The 19,717-nt window shown below is 41.9% G+C and overlaps 2 protein-coding genes across 2 annotated transcripts in view; both read right to left on the reverse strand.

Moving 5' to 3' along the window:
- Nucleotides 1-2,686, reverse strand: part of LOC143793265 (microtubule-associated serine/threonine-protein kinase 4-like) — a 62,621-nt gene extending 59,935 nt beyond the window's left edge. The window contains exon 1 of the mRNA XM_077280085.1: nt 2,617-2,686. Within this exon, the coding sequence (XP_077136200.1) occupies nt 2,617-2,646 (30 nt within the window). The 5' untranslated portion in view covers nt 2,647-2,686. The remainder of the gene's footprint in view (nt 1-2,616) is intronic.
- Nucleotides 2,687-5,044: 2,358 nt separating this feature from the next.
- On the reverse strand, nt 5,045-16,892 carry LOC143793264 (microtubule-associated serine/threonine-protein kinase 4-like). Its single transcript, XM_077280083.1, has 18 exons — nt 16,610-16,892; nt 16,301-16,402; nt 15,574-15,673; nt 15,314-15,381; nt 14,764-14,866; nt 13,606-13,673; nt 12,010-12,095; nt 11,273-11,481; nt 10,738-10,876; nt 10,513-10,645; nt 10,158-10,323; nt 9,943-10,041; nt 9,585-9,707; nt 9,331-9,443; nt 9,145-9,236; nt 8,671-8,744; nt 5,670-5,753; nt 5,045-5,449 (listed from the first exon to the last, which is right to left on the reverse strand). The coding sequence occupies exons 1-18, from the start codon at nt 16,832-16,834 to the stop codon at nt 5,352-5,354; spliced, it is 2,082 nt and encodes a 693-aa protein (XP_077136198.1). The 5' UTR covers nt 16,835-16,892; the 3' UTR covers nt 5,045-5,351.
- Nucleotides 16,893-19,717: the final 2,825 nt, after the last annotated feature.

The raw sequence follows: 19,717 nt of genomic DNA on the forward strand, positions 1-19,717 counted from the left end.
CCCCTCCCTGAAGTGAAGTGTGTGATGCAGCGGTAGCGCCATATGCAGTGAAACGGCAGTGATCCAAGCAAGTTCAAACAAAATGTTCCTTTAATGTGTTACTTCACACAGTCCATTAGAAATATACAAGACATGGCTTCTTCATACAGTCCATCTACTATATAATTGTCTAAGGGGTACTTCCGTCTTTCTGTCTGTCCTTCTTTCTGTCTTTCTGTCACAGATATTCATTGGTCGCGGCCTCTGTCTCTCATGGAATCCAAGTCACTGATTGGTCTCGCCAGCTGCCTGTCATGGCTGCCGCGACCAATCAGCAATGGCCACAGTCCGATTAGTCCCTCCCTACTCCCCTGCAGTGAGTGCCCGGCGCCCGCTCCATACTCCCCGCAGTCACGGCTCACACAGGGTTAATGCCAGCGGTAACGGACCGCATTATGCCGTAGGTAACTCACTCCGTTACCGCCACTATTAACCCTGTGTGACCAAGCTTTTACTATTGAGGCTGCCTATGCAGCCTCAATAGTAAAAACATCTAATGTTAAAAATAATTTAAAAAAATAACAAATCATTATATACTCACCTTCCGCCGCCTTTCCGATGCTCCGGTGACCGTTCCATGCAAGCGGCACGTTCCGGTGGCAAGGATGGTCTGCGAGAAGGACCTGCCGTGACGTCACGGTCATGTGACTGCGACACGGTCATGTGACCGCGACGTCATCACAGGTCCTGCGTGTGGGAAGGAGGCGACAGAACTACAAGGGGCCCTCGCGGAAGGTAAGTATATATTTATTTTTTATTTTTTATCCTGTGACATACGTGGCTGGCCAATATACTACGTGGCTCTGTGCTGTATACTACGTCACTGGGCAATATACTACGTGGCTCTGTGCTGTATACTACTTCGCTGGGCAATATACTGCGTGGCTCTGTGCTGTATACTACGTCACTGGGCAATATTCTACATAGCTCTGCTGTATACTACGTCACTGGGCAATATACTATGTGGCTGGGCAATATACTACGTGGCTGAGCAATATAGTATGTCACTGGGCAATATACTACGTGGCTCTGCTGTATACTACATCACTGGGCAATATACTACGTAACTGGGCAATATACTACGTCACTGGGCAATATACTACGTGGATGGGCAATATACTACGTCACTGTGCAATATACTACGTAACTGGGCAATATACTACGCAACTGGGCAATATACTACGTGGCTGGGCTATATACTACATGGCTGGACAATATACTACGTGGGCTGTGCAATATACTACGCGGACATGCATATTCTAGAATACACGATGCGATAGAATTGGGCCACCATCTAGTTAGAAATAAACGGCTTTAGTTTGCAGTCAATAAACAAGCCAGACTTCCCTCTGTCCAGTTTCCCTGGGCGAACGCATGCCGGTACCAAGTCTCTTTACTCACGCCGTGCACCACATGCTATCCTCCGGATTGCAGCCTGGTAGACATAAGACAGAAGGTAACACCAAAACACAAAAAATTGGACCAAGGAAAGTGACAGGGAATAATTATCACAAAATTAATCTTTATTTTGTAGCAACAGTGACAATCATAAAATGTTTAAAAAAATATATATTATAATCATATATAGTACAATACAAGAATGTGCACAGATTTAAGCCGCATATAATAGAGCAAGCCACTAAATATAGGAGATACTAATAAGAAGCAATCTATGACTAGTATTATCCTCAGATAGATAAAATTATATATGTAAGGCACCAGCGAACCATCATTAAAACACTCAAGGTGTAAACCAAGGAAAATATATATGTGAATGTAAAAAAGTGCTATGTGCAATAACCAAATCCCACCAGAAGGTGGTGCTATAGGACAAATCAAGACAAATGAGATGGAAGAAAAAAGTGCTATGTGCAATGACTCATAACCATCACAAAGGGCATGGGCTCAGTAAGGTGCCAAGTGAAGTGCTATATGCAATGATTAATCACTTATCACAAGGGGCATCTCAGTATAAAGGCCAAACAAAGTGCTCAGTGCTGTATTAGGAGATATGCCAGATTACTTACAATTTATCAAAGGAAAGTTCCTAGGCTGCCAGCGGCTAATTGTGTGCACCCCGACGCGCGTTTCGGACGCACAGTCCTTCGTCAGGGGGTATAGCCCGGGATGCAGGGTGTCAGTCACCTTGGTTCCTCTTGCGCCTGTGTTGCTCCTCACAGAAAGAGCTTTGCAGACAACTGCTCTGTCTGCTTCCAAACCAACACTGACACACCTCCCCCTCTACTACAGGGCTTTTTAATCAGTCACTGCTTCACCATTCTAATCACAGCCACACCTGTGACTGCCATACGTTCTCATGGCCTCACTACGCCTCCGTGCACATTCTGGAGAGCACAAACAGCACCCTCTAGCTGTACCAGGGGTCACTGCCTCACAAGTGTCATCAGTGACATCTGTTTTAGCAGCTGAGCTAGTTCATGCTCTACTCAACATGTCTGAGGTGGCCAGAGTGGTAGTCATAGCGAAGGGCTGCTGTCTCGGCACACCCTGGCACCCCACAAAGAAAACATAATTTTCAGTCAGTTGTGTGATTTGTATGTAATGCAAGTCACTCACTTTTGGATTGGAGATCTCCTTAGGTTGCATGGACCCTGTTCCAGATGTCACCACACACTGACTGACAGAGTCTGAGTCCATTTTTAACAACTCAGCTTTACTAAACAGGTTCAGTTCAGTCACAGACACTGCACAGAAATTCCCACTGGTCACAGATACTTTACGCTGTGCTGCCCTTTGCTTTCCTGGCAATCTTTGTTCCTGAAACATACCCTCCAGAACCACAGCTTCCCGACTAGCCAGACTAGTTATTGCTTGGAGGTCCCCGCACATTTTCCCCTGTGTGGGCAAAATAAAGGATGGCTGTTCTAAACCTTTTCCAGACCATAGGAGTCGGACGTTCTGGGATGTCCCACTGAACCTAGTGGCTGCCGTTCTCATGTTGCTCCTGTTTCCTCATACTCGTGTGACTTCCAGCCCTAAGACCCTGAACTGTTGGTCTCTCCTTGAACTAGTTTCTGTAACAACCTCACCAAACTCCATCCAGCTCTCTAACTGACTAAAATAAGGAAGTGTCTCAACTATCACGACCTACCCCTCCCAACTTGGAAATCCCCTATTTTCTCAACTACTTCTTCTATGAACTTATCTAATTTCCTAATCTGCAGGGCCCTCCACTGTACTAAACCCTATACTAACTGTTATTACTCTAGATAAATCCTAAACTTGTGCTATAATGTCTTATCTCTGTCTCTAGTTCCATAAATTATACATTACACAATAAAGCCATAAACTATACATTACACAATAAGGCATTATCACAGAACACACCATCTTACACATAAAATGTACCTGTTTTATTAGGAAGGGATGCAGGGCATAACTTGAACCCAGCAAACCATTACACATGAATCAGTTGTCTTTTTCGACAGATGTTCAGTAGATTCCTGTCAATGTAAACTGTTCTTCTCTGCACACAGTGACAATGCGCTCTCTCATCAGTTCTGATCAGAAGTAACAAGCCGGCTGCAGAGCGCACTGTCATTGTGCAGTCAGTAAAGAATGAGCAAATTACATCACTTGCAGGGGCGGGACTGGTCTATAATTGCTCACTTTCTCCATACACTATGGAATGACTGTGCGCTCTGTCGCTGGCTCAACACTGTTGATCAGAGCTGGAGAGAGAGAAATGGGGTTTTTTTGCTAGTTTTTTTCAAATTTTTTTGGGGCGCTTAGAATCAGGGAGTCAATCCCACCTTCAAGACAGAGGTTGAGCTATTTGATGCACAAGGATGTTATGATAGATAACAGCTCTGTTCTTTTTTTAAAAAAATATCAATTATATCCACAGTTTGATGGTGCCAGTATAACAACCTAGCTAGGACAACTACGTGTAGGAATAAGGCCATAGACAAAAGGTTCACAGTAAACGATGAGTATCGGGCACATTCACAGCCTCTTGACACATAATGACCACACTCTATGGAGAGTCATTGAAAAGAAAATGAGGAAAACATGGACTATAACATTTTAAGTGATCAATATCATACTACCTAAAAATATAGGTATGTTACATAATAATAATAATTAATAATAAAATAATTTAACTACATTTACAACATTTACAAGTCATAAGTAAAATGTTGGACACAAAAGTTAAAGGGAAGCTGTCACCCCCAAAAATCGTATATGAGCTAAGGCCACCGGCATCAGGGGCTTATCTGCAGCATTCTGCAATGCATTCTGTAATGCTGTAGATAAGCCCCCGATGTATCCTGAAAGATGAGAAAAACAGGTTACATTATACTCACCCAGGGGCGGTCCGGTCCGGTACGATGGGCATCCCGGTCTGGTCCGGGCCTCCCATCTTCATACGATGACGTCCTGTTGTCTTCCTGCTGCGGCTGCGACGCAGGCGTACTTTGTCTGCCATGTTGATGGCAGAGCAAAGTACTGCAGTGCGCAGGTGCCGGGAAAGGTCAGAGAGGCCCGGCGCCTGCGCACTGCAGTACTTTGCTCTGCCCTCAACAGGACAGACAAAGTACGCCTGCGCCGAAGCCGCGGGAGGAAGACAAGAAAAGGACGTCATCGTATGAAGCTAGGAGGTGCTGGACCCGGACCACGACGCCTATCGGACTGGACCGCAGCAGGACCGCCCTTGTGTGAGTATACTCTAACCTGTTTTTCTTACCTTTCAGGTTACATCGGGGGCTTATCTACAGCATTACAGAATGCTGTAGATAAGCCCCTGATGCCGGTGGCCGCAGCTCATTTATAATTTTTGGGGTGACAGGTTCCCTTTAATAAGTGTTTGTAGTATAAGGTCGGCCACCTTTACAATAAATAAGGATATACATATAAGGCTGCATGAATCGGCCACCGGCCAGTATCTGTATATGTACTGAATTTTATCCGATAACAAAATATATAGTTAAGTTTGATAAATGTGGAAAAAAATGTAAGCAAAACCTTAAAGTTTTTTTTTTAATTTATTTATTTTAATTAATAATAGGATAGAAAGATGAGGGAGGGGTAAAACTAGGAACAGAATCAAGAAACACAATCATAGTCTGGGAGTCAGCCGGGGTCAAATACCATGTGATCAGTAAAAGCCCGGTCAGGCGAGCAGTAGGATTACCGCGGAGCCTGGTGACTATGGTGATATCGTAACATGTCCGGGTCTAGATGTAAGTCAGAAGGCCACAGGTAGCTGGTGAAGGTCCTTCTGTACTGGTCCAGCAGTGATGGTGGATCTGCTGGACTCCAGGGCGCTGGATGCTTAGGTTTCCCGTCCTTTAGATGGTTCTAGGGCAACAGTGGCAACAAGCAAATATGCGAGCAGCCCTGGATAATCCACGCCGGCAGGATGATAAGAACCGGCGGAGGATGGAACCTATGAGAAGAGGAATAAATATAATGTAAGTGATGGGACTCCATACGACATGATACTACTGTGCGGTCACTGTGGCCGGACGGCAGAGGAATATTATCACACAGAGGTCAGGGATCATTGTCAGCCATCATACATGTGATAATAACTGACAGATCACATCTGCTCCACATGAATGATTCTCACTGACATCACACAACATGGAGCTGATTTTCACACTTACCTCGTCTCTTTTTCCCCTTTTTTCCATTTTCTGATTTTTCTTCTTCTTTACTCAGATTTATTGTAGATTTTGTTTCCCCCTGAGCTAGAAAGCAAAAAAAAAAAAAAACCTCAGAAACGCAGTAACGTCATATCCTAATGGGATCTGCTTTGTCTCATCTATATAGTAGGATTGTTCTAGTCTTGTCTCCTACAGTCCTGATAATCTGGTATTATATAATAGGGCAGAATAAGTCCTATATAATGTACATAATCCCATCTGAGGGGCATTAGATTTGTCACTGATATAGAGCAGTAAGCGCCCCATGTGCCGCCATATGGTGCATCACTGATGAGCGATATTCTAATATAGGAGACGATGTCTCCTTATGATGATTTAGGTTATTGGACGCTACAACATATCTCACAGAATCCATGAAAAAAAATGTACAAAATTAGTGAAATAGAGATACAGTATGGGCCCATGGGCAACATAATTGGGATCCATAGAAACACCAGAAAAGAGCTGGAGCACTAGTCCAATATAAAATATCAACATTTATTTCTTCAAAAAGTACAAATACCAACATACAGTGGGGCAAAAAAGTATTTAGTCATTCAGCAATAGTGCAAGTTCCACCACTTAAAAAGATGAGAGGCGTCTGTAATTTACATCATAGGCAGACCTCAACTATGGGAGACAAACTGAGAAAAAAAAATCCAGAAAATCACATTGTCTGTTTTTTTTTATCATTTTATTTGCATTTTATGGTGGAAAATAAGTATTTGGTCAGAAACAAACAATCAAGATTTCTGGCTTTCACAGACCTGTAACTTCTTCTTTAAGAGTCTCCTCTTTCCTCCACTCATTACCTGTAGTAATGGCACCTGTTTAAACTTGTTATCAGTATAAAAAGACACCTGTGCACACCCTCAAACAGTCTGACTCCAAACTCCACTATGGTGAAGACCAAAGAGCTGTCAAAGGACACCAGAAACAAAATTGTAGCCCTGCACCAGGCTGGGAAGACTGAATCTGCAATAGCCAACCAGCTTGGAGTGAAGAAATCAACAGTGGGAGCAATAATTAGAAAATGAAAGACATTCAAGACCACTGATAATCTCCCTCGATCTGGGGCTCCACGCAAAATCCCACCCCGTGGGGTCAGAATGATCACAAGAACGGTGAGCAAAAATCCCAGAACCACGCGGGGGGACCTAGTGAATGAACTGCAGAGAGCTGGGACCAATGTAACAAGGCCTACCATAAGTAACACACTACGCCACCATGGACTCAGATCCTGCAGTGCCAGACGTGTCCCACTGCTTAAGCCAGTACATGTCCGGGCCCGTCTGAAGTTTGCTAGAGAGCATTTGGATGATCCAGAGGAGTTTTGGGAGAATGTCCTATGGTCTGATGAAACCAAACTGGAACTGTTTGGTAGAAACACAACTTGTCGTGTTTGGAGGAAAAAGAATACTGAGTTGCATCCATCAAACACCATACCTACTGTAAAGCATGGTGGTGGAAACATCATGCTTTGGGGCTGTTTCTCTGCAAAGGGGCCAGGACGACTGATCCGGGTACATGAAAGAATGAATGGGGCCATGTATCGTGAGATTTTGTGTGCAAACCTCCTTCCATCAGCAAGGGCATTGAAGATGAAACGTGGCTGGGTCTTTCAACATGACAATGATCCAAAGCACACCGCCAGGGCAACGAAGGAGTGGCTTCGTAAGAAGCATTTCAAGGTCCTGGAGTGGCCTAGCCAGTCTCCAGATCTCAACCCTATAGAAAACCTTTGGAGGGAGTTGAAAGTCCGTGTTGCCAAGCGAAAAGCCAAAAACATCACTGCTCTAGAGGAGATCTGCATGGAGGAATGGGCCAACATACCAACAACAGTGTGTGGCAACCTTGTGAAGACTTACAGAAAATGTTTGACCTCTGTCATTGCCAACAAAGGATATATTACAAAGTATTGAGATGAAATTTTGTTTCTGACCAAATACTTATTTTCCACCATAATATGCAAATAAAATGATAAAAAAACAGACAATGTGATTTTCTGGATTTTTTTTTCTCAGTTTGTCTCCCATAGTTGAGGTCTACCTATGATGTAAATTACAGACGCCTCTCATCTTTTTAAGTGGTGGAACTGGCACTATTGCTGACTGACTAAATACTTTTTTGCCCCACTGTAGGTTAAAAAGACTAAGGACATTCAATGTAAAAGTAAGAACCAGGTGATAATCGAGGGCATAATGAGAACCAAAAGAACCAGCTCATCCATAGATCAAATGAAGTGGATATGAGGAATACATACTTAATGATTTGTTAATATGTTCATACAAGAAGTCCCCGAAGTAAAGTGCAAGTAAAGTTCCTGATACAGTAGGTGCAGCATGACGCTGCTGAGGGGCATATTGTATGCTTAATCAGGTACAAGTTAACAAACTGGTGAAAAGTAGATAACCCACTCAACCAATAACATACATTTACTGCTAATGACTATTAAATCACATGATCCAGGTTCTTACCCATAAGTATCCCACTTGAATGAGCCAGTGAGCAGCCCCTACGCGCGTTTCACGTGGGATACCTGGGGGGGCTGTGGATCTATGGATGAGCTGGTTCTTTTTGTTCTCATTATGCCCTCCATTATCACCTGGTTCTTAGTTTTACGTTGAATGTCCTTAGTCTTTTTGACCTATGTTGGTATTTGTACTTTTTGAATAAATACATTTTGACATTTTATCTTGGACTAGTGCTCCAGCTTTTTTCTGGTGTTTCTATTGCAAGTTATGGAGTGTCCTTAATATACTGGGTCTGTCAAAACTCTGTTTTGTGGAGCCTAAATTTAGTGGTTTGTGCTACTATGTTTTCTGCTTTAGCATTATTGTTTTCACAATTGGGATCCATGAAACTTGAATAACATAGGAGACCTATTACAGATAAACCAGGTAGAAATATTTGAGCCTTGAAGTCAACATCCACATTGTTGGTGCTGCAGACATGGACATACCTGAAATTGGAGACGAGGATGGTAAGATGCTAATAGTGCCGTCGCTGTCAGCTACAGAAACAGATTCTTTTTGCCTGTTTGGAAGAAGAAAAACATGTAAATCACAAATAAACTGTATAAAAGGGTTTTTCTCACTATAAGAACACCAACTATAAGGCCTAATAGGACATATGACTGCCATAGTGGGGAAGGTCTTGTACTGAAAACTAACTTTTACAGAGCAGAGTGGAAAACAACTACCAAGAATGTCTGGCATGTTATACTATATCTCTTCTATAATGACAGCAGCACTAAAATTGCATAACCGTCCACAATTATGGGCAGTTATCACTAGCAGTTACTACGGCCAAAAGCACAATGACCTCAAACCATGGGATGGTGGATGCTGCATTTGATATTATTGTATTTCTGTCCTATGTTTGGTGTTGCACATATATCAGTCTGGAGCTCCCAGTAATGGCCCCATATACTTACATTTCTGACATATCTGTGCTGGATTCTAGGGTACAATCTGTAGAAGACTTGGAATTCTCATTAATCTTCATCCTGGTAACGGTGGCACGGAGCTACATACGGAAGCAATAAGATATGAAATAATTGTATGTCTACCTTTATAAGTATTTTATATACATATTTGGGATTTATTAATCACATACTTACTTTAGCAAGCCTTTCAGTAGATGATGTAAAATTGTTGAAGTCAAGGTTATCATTGTCCTCACTTGTGCCCTTCTCATCCTCTGAGACCAGATCATTTTCCATATTAGAATGGTCTGCAAGACATAGGTAATGAAGTTTTATTAGAGGTTGTCAGTACAACACAGTCACCATTTATTAATTTGAACCAATTGTCACAAAATAAGGAAGACGAGACCAACAGACACTTAGTCTAGATGATGTCTCCTTTTGCTTACTGATAAATAAGCTGGTGTCCACATCTGATGCAAGCCGAGGAATGTACAGCGGCTTTTGACTTAGAAGGGTATCAAAGTCTAAGTCACTAAGGAATGGATGATCCTTGATCTCAAATGCTCCTCCTGGATAAAGGAAAACAAAAGTGATGCGGACATTGTCAGAGACAGCTTCATATCGGAACAGTTTATCTTAATTTGAACTAATTACACAACTGAGCAGACATGTAGGAAATAGACTGAAAATCTTAGTATGAAGAACTATAAATGGAGAAGCTGATAGTGAAGTAATGATCCTCATGGACATGAGTGATATGTCCTCAGTGTAATAAGGGAATATTAATATTATTGTATCTGTTACCTGTCCCAAGTCTATTCACAGGATTTGTTCTGAGCAGCTGAGTGATGAGGTCCTGAAAATCGGGTGGAGTAGTTTTATGACTATTCCAAATTATATCTCCTGTTATATAGAAAATTACAGAACATAAAACATCTTTACTGGACTGTAAGATAAAGCAAAGGAAGTAACTAAACCAAGAGAACCAGTCAAAGCATTGATCAGTTTATTCTACTTACCAGTGACCACATTTTCATAAAACTCAGATAGGGTATCTCCTTCAAATGGTACAGATCCCAGGACAAATTCATGTAATATGATGCCCATTGCCCACCAGTCAACAGGTCTTCCATAGCCTTGCGTCAGGATGACCTCAGGGGCTTTGTAATCAGGGGTGCCAGACGCCTGGAAACCAACATAAAATAGGATGAGAATCGATGAAACGATTATCACAAGTTCTTGACGTAAAAACAGAATTACAGAAATACAAAAAAATCTGTGGAAAAGCTCTCTAAAAATGAAGAACGTAGGGAAGAGAAAATGGAGTTATGAGATTTGTAGAGAACAAGTTAAGTTCCTGTAGGTAATGCTGACCTCACAGTCCAGGAACTCTCTGGAGATGTCGTCTGCTGAGCGCTTGTAGATGTTGGTGTTTGGTATCATGACACCTATTTTTGAAAGTCCAAAGTCGGTTATTTTAATGTGTCCAGTAGATGTTATCAGGAGGCTGTGAAAGAGAAGATGATTTTAGCTTCATAGACTATGAGATAATAAATTATAACTTTACCCCCCTTTGTAATACTACAGATATACACTTACTTTGCCGGCTTCAGGTCTCTGTGCACCACACCGTAACTATGCAGGTATTCCACACCAAGAACTGCTTCTGCAAAGTACATGCGGGCCAAGGGGACAGAGAAAGCACGCTTGGTGCTTAAAAGGGTCTCACAGTCTCCACCTATAGAAGAAAGGAAATATGACCGGTGAGGAGTTTATACAGCAGATCACCATGATGTATGATGAGAAGTGAGCGGAAACATTGGGGCAGGAGACAATATATAAAGATATAATATACATAATATTAGTCTGAGGTCATGATGAAATTGTTGTCCAAGTAACTAATAACAAAAAGTGATGTCAGGTATCGTCTACGGCTGGACATACTGACGTGCTCAGTGCGAACATACAGGGAGATCACACAGATCAATGACTTCCCGGGCACCATGGTAATAGATTACCTATAGTAAATGCTCTGTGAGGATGTAACTGTCCGTGGGGGCAAGTCTTAATGATAGGAGAGGTGATAATATGTCAGCAGACATGGGGTGAATATAATATAATGTACATGTCCTACCTCTTATATACTCCATGACCATACACAGGTGAGATCTAGTAGGGAAGGAGCAGAGCATGGAGACCACAAAGGGACAATCTGCGAATGTTAGGATGTCTCTCTCCAGATAGGCATCTTCCACCTCTTCTGGAGTATTCAGGTCCTGCTTGGCCATTTTCTTCATTGCAAAGATCTTTTGAGAGTCTTTATGGCGCACTAAGTGGATGGACCTGGAGAGAAAGAGAATCCATGGTTTATAATGAACCCTTATAAACAGTCTGTATATACAAGTCATTACATGATCTTCGGTACTAATGTTTGATACCAGCAGTCCGGCCATCACTAGAAATCCACATCTAGAAATACATAAAAGAGCTCCACATAGATGATGGGAGGTCTGCACAATGCCCTGTCTACCAGACCCACACCCAGGTCACATTATAGGTGAGAGAATCTACAGAAATTCATCTTGGGCAGATTCGCTATAACCGACCAGTAGATACGATTCAGTCCAAATAAAAATTGGTCTAAATTGAAAATGCTCCAATTGTTGTAAGTGTAATGTATTATGTCATCCCTTTCCTTACAGACTGATTTGTTACAGATTATATAACAGAGCTGAATAGTGACATTAGATGTGGACAGTGATGTGGACTCAGATCGTTTCCCTATGATAACACTGAATGGCAGAGCACAGAGGCAGAAGCATTGTCATAGGGAACCCTGAGAAATGGGGATAATGGGAACAGAAATCTCACCCAAAAGCTCCACGGCTGATCAGTTTAGATGTCTCATAGTCGCTCATACGCGGCTCTCCTGCCGGGATCAATGATCTGATCAAGTCCTAGAAAAGAATAAGAGAAAATACTAAGATATAGAAGCTGCAGGAAAACATCTCAGGACTCAGGAGGTAAAAACTTCTCCCGTATTTTGTCCCCGCTGATTTAGGCCGGCGTCACACTCAGCGTAGGGAAATACAGTCCATATTTTACATGCGTAATACGCAGAAATTATCCCAAAACAGTGATCCGTATGTCATCCGTAGGTAGGGTGTGGCAGCGTATTTTACGTATGTAATCCGCATGGCATCCGTACGGCGAGATTTTCTCGCCGGCTTGCAAAATGGACATAGAATGGATCCACGGGCTCAAGTATTCGTGAAAACATATATACAGTCTCTATATATATATGTATATGTAATCATGTCTCATATCCTGTCGGGTTTGATAAGGAGATAACAAAAGCCGGCAATTGAATTACCTGCTTTTCTGCTATCTAGCGCTGTATGAAATATAAATATATATATATATATAAATATATGTATCTCACTGACATATATATATATATATATATATATATATCCTTATACGATGTATAGACATGAATTTTATCTGTTCTATTCTAACCTGTCAGTGTGATTTTACTGTACACCGCACTAAATTACCGGCTTTTCTATAGAACACCGGTGCATATTTCTCGCAAGTCACACTGATGGTCCGTGTGTAATCCGTATTTTTCTTGCCCCCATAGACTTTCATTGGTGGATTTTTTGCGCAATACGCTGACAAACGCAGCAAGCTGCGATTTTCTACGCCCGTAAAATACTGCTGAGAAATATACGGCAGATAGAAGCTGCCCCATAGAGAATCATTGGTCCGTGGGCAATGCGTAGTTTTTGTGCCTCTCATACGTCCGTAAAACTCGCTAGTGTGACGCCGGCCTTATTGTAAAGTGCTGGATATTACAGGAGATCACACAGGGGAGAACTTACAGGGAATCTGTCATCAGGTTTGTGCTATGTAATCTGGGAGCAGTTATGATTTCGGGGCAGAGACCCTGATTCCAGTAATGTGTTACTTACTAGGCTTTGTGTTGTTGTTTTAATAAAATCAGTATTTGGTCAGCAGGAGATTTTCACTTGGACTATGGGTCTCGTGCCATGTAGTCCTATTGCTCTGTATACCCACCACCACCACCACTGAATAGCAGTTTCTTCCTATGCACAGTACAAACAGAAAGCTGCCAATCAGTGGTGTGGGCGGTGTTATACAAGGCTCAGCATTCAGAGCTCTGCCAGATCTGCAGCAGAGAAAACAGGGATATTGTCATATCTGCTGCCCCCAGTAAAGTAAGTGATATATCACTGGTATCAGGGTCTCTGTCCCTACATTATGCTACAGCATAAACATGGTGACAGATTCTATTTAATATAAATGCTATTATCTAACACCATAGTGTCATCTTAACTTAGAACAGAGCCGTCCCATGATTATATGGGGGATAACACTGGACGGGTCACTCACACCCCATGATCTGGTGATACACAGACACCCCTATATCTCTATGATACTTACACCGGCGGATTCTTGGATCTTCGGGATCTCGCAGATCACACTGTCGGGATTCGCCAGCGCTGATGGTTCTAAAATAGTGATAAAGAGATGAAGAAATAAAATGTATTAGACGATATCAATCCTACATACATAATACCGCAATATAACGGAGAAATGACGAGACATCTGTAAATGGGATTAATGGTCGTTATATGGGGATTCTACATATGAGAATACATAGATAAATGTAATGTAAATGGTGCAGGACCCCCAATCATCACAGGAATGAGGAGCCCCCCACCCTCGCTGCACCTGTGAGTGATGGGCAGAGAGGTGAAGCATAGCAGCCATATGCAAATTTTCCTGGAAGTGCATTGGGGGTGTGTCATTGCACTCGGATTTCTTCTTCCCGCCCCCAGTGCACTTCCATCCTGATTGCTTATGGCTTCTACGTTACATTTCTCCTGATTGGCACATTGGATTCAGTAAACAAATACTTTTTATTAGGGGAGAACGTCCTATACAGTCATACCACCCCTTCTATATGTAACATGTGCTGCCAGGTTCCCATTACATGGAGCAGAGAGTAAGGCTGTGTGCCCACTTCGCGTTTTTTTTAGCTTTTTTTTGTGGTTTTTCACTATAAAAATGCTATAAAACCACGAGAAAAAAACTCCCATTAAGCATCCTATTTAATAGAATGCAATCCGCATTTTTTGTGCATATGCTGCGTTTTTTTCTGGAGCGGAAACACATTCCAGAAAAAAAACGCAGCATGTTCATTAATTTGCGGCCTTCGGAAGGTGAGAATAACCATTTTTTTATTTTTTTTATTAGTTTTAACATTATATCTTTTTACTATTGATGCTGCATAGGCAGCATCAATAGTAAAAATTTGGTCACACTTGTCAAACACTATGTTTGTGTGACCAACCTGTCAATCAGTTTTCCAAGCGATGCTACAGATCGCTTGGAAAACGCTAGCATTCTGCAAGCTAATTATGCTTGTAAAACGCTAGTGTTTAGTGGGAATATGCATGCCAATATCGCATGCGATATACCCGCGGCAGGAGTTGCAGAATTTCCGCGGAAATTCTGCGACGTGTGCACTTAGCCGTAATCTGCCATTATTCCCTGGTCTATGTAATCTCCGGATATTCCCTGTAGTGATCGGCTCACCTGTCATCAGATCGCTGCTCGGCTCCGGCTGACTCCTATTAGAGTCAGAGGTTTCCGGGGGGGTCACATACTCCCCACTTTCTTCATCGCCTTCTGGTGTTTCCTAATAGATATAATATAGAAAATTAATGTGTGGAAGATTTACAGATGCATCAATTGTGACTCCACAAATCACGCGCCGTCATGAGAACTTTTCTCAGAAACTTCTGTCACTTATGTGGATTAACATGAGTTAATATTGAAAAATCTCACGTTCGGTGTCAGATTTTATTTTCTGCACCGTGATATCCCAGAGCTGCGCTCTCCACGCTCTTTACACCATGGAAACATCTTGTGCTTCATTCATTACAGTAATGGGTAGAATTGCTTTACACTGCAGCTCCTCTCCACAAGTCCACATTAATATACTGTATAATGGACTTGTATGCAGAACATTTCTTCACTTAGAACAGAGCCGCCCTATGGTTATATGGGGGCTAACACTGGACAGGCCACTCACACCCCATGATGTGGTGATACACAGACACCCCTATATCTCTATGATACTTACACCGGCGGATTCTTGTTTCTCCGGGATCTCACAGTTTCCACTGTCGGGATTCGGCAGCGCTGATGGTTCTAAAATAGTGATAAAGTGATGAAGAAATAAATTATATTACACAATATCAATCCTACATACATAATCCCGCAATATAACGGAGAAATGGCGAGACGTCTGTAAATGGGATTAATACATGGAGCAGAGAGTGAATCTGCCATTATTCCCTGCTCCGTGTAATCTCCGGATATTCCCTGTAGTGATCGGCTCACCTGTCATCAGATCGCTGCTCAGCTCCGGCTGACTCCTATCAGGGTCAGAGGTTTCCGGGGTCACATACTCCCCACTTTCGTCATCGCCTTCTGGTGTTTCCTAATAGATATAATATAGAAAATTAATATGTGGAAGATTTACAGATGCATCAATTGTGACTCCACAAATCACGCGCCGTCATGAGAACTTTTCTCAGAAACTTCTCTTATGTGGATTAAGATGAGGTAATATTGAAAAATGTCACGTTCGGTGTCAGATTTTATTTTCTGCACCGTGATATCCCAGAGCTGCGCTATTCGCGCTCTTTACACCATGGAAACATCTTGTGCTTCATTCATTACAGTAATGGGTAGAATTGCTTTACACTGCAGCTCCTCTCCACAAGTCCACATTAATATACTGGATAAGGGACTTGTATGCAGAACATTTCTGTAATGACGTTTGTTATCTCAACAGCAGCATTTTTCAAGCAGGAAGACTCTGATAGAGTGAGAAAGAAGGGAAAATACCGACTTCCCCACTGAGCTGTGACTACCTCAGCAGAATACAGACTGTCCTCACAGAGGAGGGAGCAGCACAGACAGGCGGCCATAAAACCTCCTGTGCCTGCCGGGGACTGACAGGGAGGCCTGTAAGATCTAACCCCAGATCTTCTGATACCTGACCGGTGATCTGGAGAAGATCAGAAAACAAGGACGTGTGACAGAGAAGATGATGGCTCCTTACCGGGCGTTCTGACGAGCGGGCCGGACCTTCCAGTACACACAGGACTTTTTCGGCCAGTTGTTTAATAAAAGCCAAATCTCCATATTGAGATCTTTTTTCAGCCTATAAAGAAGAAAAAAACAAAAAGGAAAATTATGATATGAGAAAAGTCACAATGGAGGCGGCCATTGTATGTGACGTCTGCTTCTCTCTGCAGATACAATGGCTCCATATCTGGGGACTCCTATATAGGAGGAAAGAAGAAGCTTCCATCCCACCATTATTATCTATGATTATGGAGACGTTTTGTGCGGAGCGTCCGCCATTTACCTGGTGTAGTAATGTCTTGATGTTGTGACGTAAATCAGTCAGATACTCTGACGTTAGTTGACCTTGTCGGTTTTTGGTCAGGCAGTCCTTTACTAGCTGCACCACCAGCCGGTGAGTGAAGCAGAGGATGCCATCGGGTGGTAGAAGCTCAATGTCAGGGTGATTGATGATAAGAATCTCCCACAAAGCTTGTACTTGAAAATCATTCAGACGTAATTCAGCCATAGTGAAAAATTGCAACTGCTCTCTGTCACTAAGGAACCAAAAATGGCACCGGTGATTCCGTGTACATTGTAGAAGTAGGGAACATCGTCTGTGATGTCACAATAGCCAGGAATCACCAGTGATGTCATAATGGCTGATCATCACCAGTGATGTCATCGTGGCCAAGCAGCACCAGTGATGTCATCACGGAATCTTGTGATAGAATCTTCAAGGATCGGCTGTGCACAAATAGATGCTGCCTGGCAATATTTCAGGTTCGCTCACACTTGTCTATAAATAATTGGTCCCATTCTCATCCAGGACAGTGGGATGAGTTTTTCTCACTTGTGCTGTCTGTGTAGAATCCATTATTTTATTCCACAGCTATTAATCTTTTACGGGACCATTTACAGCTTCATAGGCTGCAGAATGGTAATGTCTCCTTAATAAAGCTCTGTTGTCAGTAAGGCGACTGTTTTCTGTTTTCTGAAATCACAGCATGCTGCTTTTTTTTCTCATGCCAAATACACGTTTTGCTGTGTTTTTTCGTGCGTTTTTATTATTCACTTGAATGGGGCAAAAAATGAAAGACTTGACAAACCACTGATTTAAAAAAAAAAAAACACTGACATTTCAGAAATCACATTCTCTAGACTGGTTCTGTAAAATGAATCCCATAGTCCTATTGAAATGACGGCTAGGTCACTCCAAAGAAGTATAATAAACATAGTCTATTGTGAAAGTAATGCCACAAAAGACAGAAGTGAAATAAAGTAAGGGAAATTCAATATAAAAATTAATAAATTTTATTTGTACAATATAAAAAATATTACAAAGATTGCAACTATAAAACAGACGGGTATGGGACCTCCAAAAGAAAGGGGAAAGAGGACCAGCAACAATAAAGCAATCAAATAAATGACAAATAATGAGTCTATTATGGAATGATAAAGTGCACTGTGGTATTAATCAGTCTATTAGAAATTTAATATCCTCATTTTTAATCCACCCAGATTTTAAATAATAATTACTAAGGTGCAGTGCAAGTTCAGCCGGGGCAATTACTTTACTAACCGTGCTGCGCAGTGAGGCTATGTGCACATGATGTGGATTTAGTGCGGATCCGCAGCGGATTTTTCCATGCAGAAACGCTGCAGATCCGCACTGTGATTTACAGTACAATGTAAATCAATGTTAAAAAAAAAAAAAAGCTGTGCAGATGGTGCGGAAAAATCTACGCGGAAACGCTGCGGATTTAAAAGAAGTGCATGATGTCACTTCTTTCGTGCGGATCTGCAGCGTTTCTGCACCCTTCCATTATAGAAATCCGCAGTGGTTAAAACCGCAGAAAATCCGCATCAATTCCGCATAAAAACTGCACAAAATCGGCATAAAATCCGTGGCAAATCTGCACCTGCGGTTTCTGCCAGGAGATGCGGATTTTGTGCAGAAAAATCTGCACCCCATTCCTCAACGTGTGCACATAGCCTGAAAGTACACTAATTGCACAGAGCTAGTTTTTAATCCATCCAGAGTTTAAGTAATATTTACTGCCATATAGTGCATATTCAGCTGGGGCAATTACTTTGCTGACCGTGCTGAGCAGTTAGAATTATACTAATTGCACAAAATAAAGCCAGTAAGGGAGGAGAAGAAAAGTTAGATACTCAAAAGTAGGCAAAAATTCCATGGATCTATGGGGTCAACAATTTTCCATTATCAGTATTTGCCAGCACATTTGTTCCTAAAATCTGAATAAAAAAAATATGTAATGCAATGATATCCTTCAGAAATGACAAATATTCTCCATGTTACACTGGACAACAAATTTTTTGTAAACTTTTACTTTCTTGATAATTTGATGTGATTATAATAAATCCATTTGAGCTAAGCAGGAATATAATTTCAGATAGTCTGCATCACTTACAAACTTTGAGAAATATGAGATTAAGTTTTACAGATCATGAAGCATTAGTTCAAATGGACCAAAAGTGTTTTTTTGCCGATTTTCATTTGTACTCATCATCTGGTGCATCCCGTATTAGTGTCCAGCAATAGTCAGCTAGCATTCAATGTAATTTGGTGTTGGATTGTTGCCAAAAAAATTCTGGAAACATCCTTGAATGATTTCCAAACAATTTTCTCATTCCCCTCCAGCAGCTCTTCGAATTTCTTGTCATTCAGGATGTATCGGATTTGTGGTCCAACAAAAATGACTTCCTTAATCTTAGCATCGGTTATTCTTGGGAACATTTGTCTCAAATAATGAAAACCTTTTTGCTTTCACAAAATTTTTAATGGGCCCGAGCTTTGTAACGTGCAGGCAGAAATATCATTGCTTGGTCCACAAGTGCTTTATGTTTTTCTGCCCGTGAGTCAATCGATTACGGATTATCCACTTCCTTCTACAGGGTGGGCCATTTATATGGAAACACCTAAATAAAATGGGAATGGTTGGTGATATCAACTTCCTGTTTGTGGCAGGGGAGGGGGTAACCTTTTCAAGATGGGTGGTGACCAAGGTGGCCATTTTGAAGTTGGCCATTTTGGATCCAACTTTATTTTTTCAATGGAAAGAGGGACATGTGACATCAAACTTATTGAGAATTTCCTTAAAAATCAATGGTGTGCTTGGTTTTAACGTAACTTTATGCTGCCCATCTCGTATCTTCACAGCATAGACAATTGCCTTCAGATGACCCCAAAGATAAAAGTCTAATAGGGTCAGATTGGGAGACCTTGGTGGCCAGTCAACTGGCCCACGACGACCAATCCACTTTCCAGGAAACTGTTAAGTTATACACTGAAGATGGCATGTTCCCTGAGTTTTTCCAGCAAGATGGTGCACCACCACATTATGTGTGTCAGGTCCGAGTATTCCTACATGAACAGTTTCCTGGAAAG

The sequence above is a fragment of the Ranitomeya variabilis genome, chromosome 1, assembly GCF_051348905.1.
Source record: "Ranitomeya variabilis isolate aRanVar5 chromosome 1, aRanVar5.hap1, whole genome shotgun sequence".
Lineage (NCBI taxonomy): Eukaryota > Metazoa > Chordata > Amphibia > Anura > Dendrobatidae > Ranitomeya > Ranitomeya variabilis.

Coding starts and splice junctions, on each gene's coding strand:
- LOC143793264 (XM_077280083.1), bottom strand. CDS start 16,834: ATGGCTGAATTACGTCTGAATGATTTTCAAGTACAAGCTTTGTGGGAG. Junction 9,444..9,584: donor GGACACCAGCTTATTTATCA/GTAAGCAAAAGG, acceptor TATGTCTTGCAG/ACCATTCTAATATGGAAAAT. Junction 8,745..9,144: donor AGCACAGATATGTCAGAAAT/GTAAGTATATGG, acceptor TCTTCCAAACAG/GCAAAAAGAATCTGTTTCTG.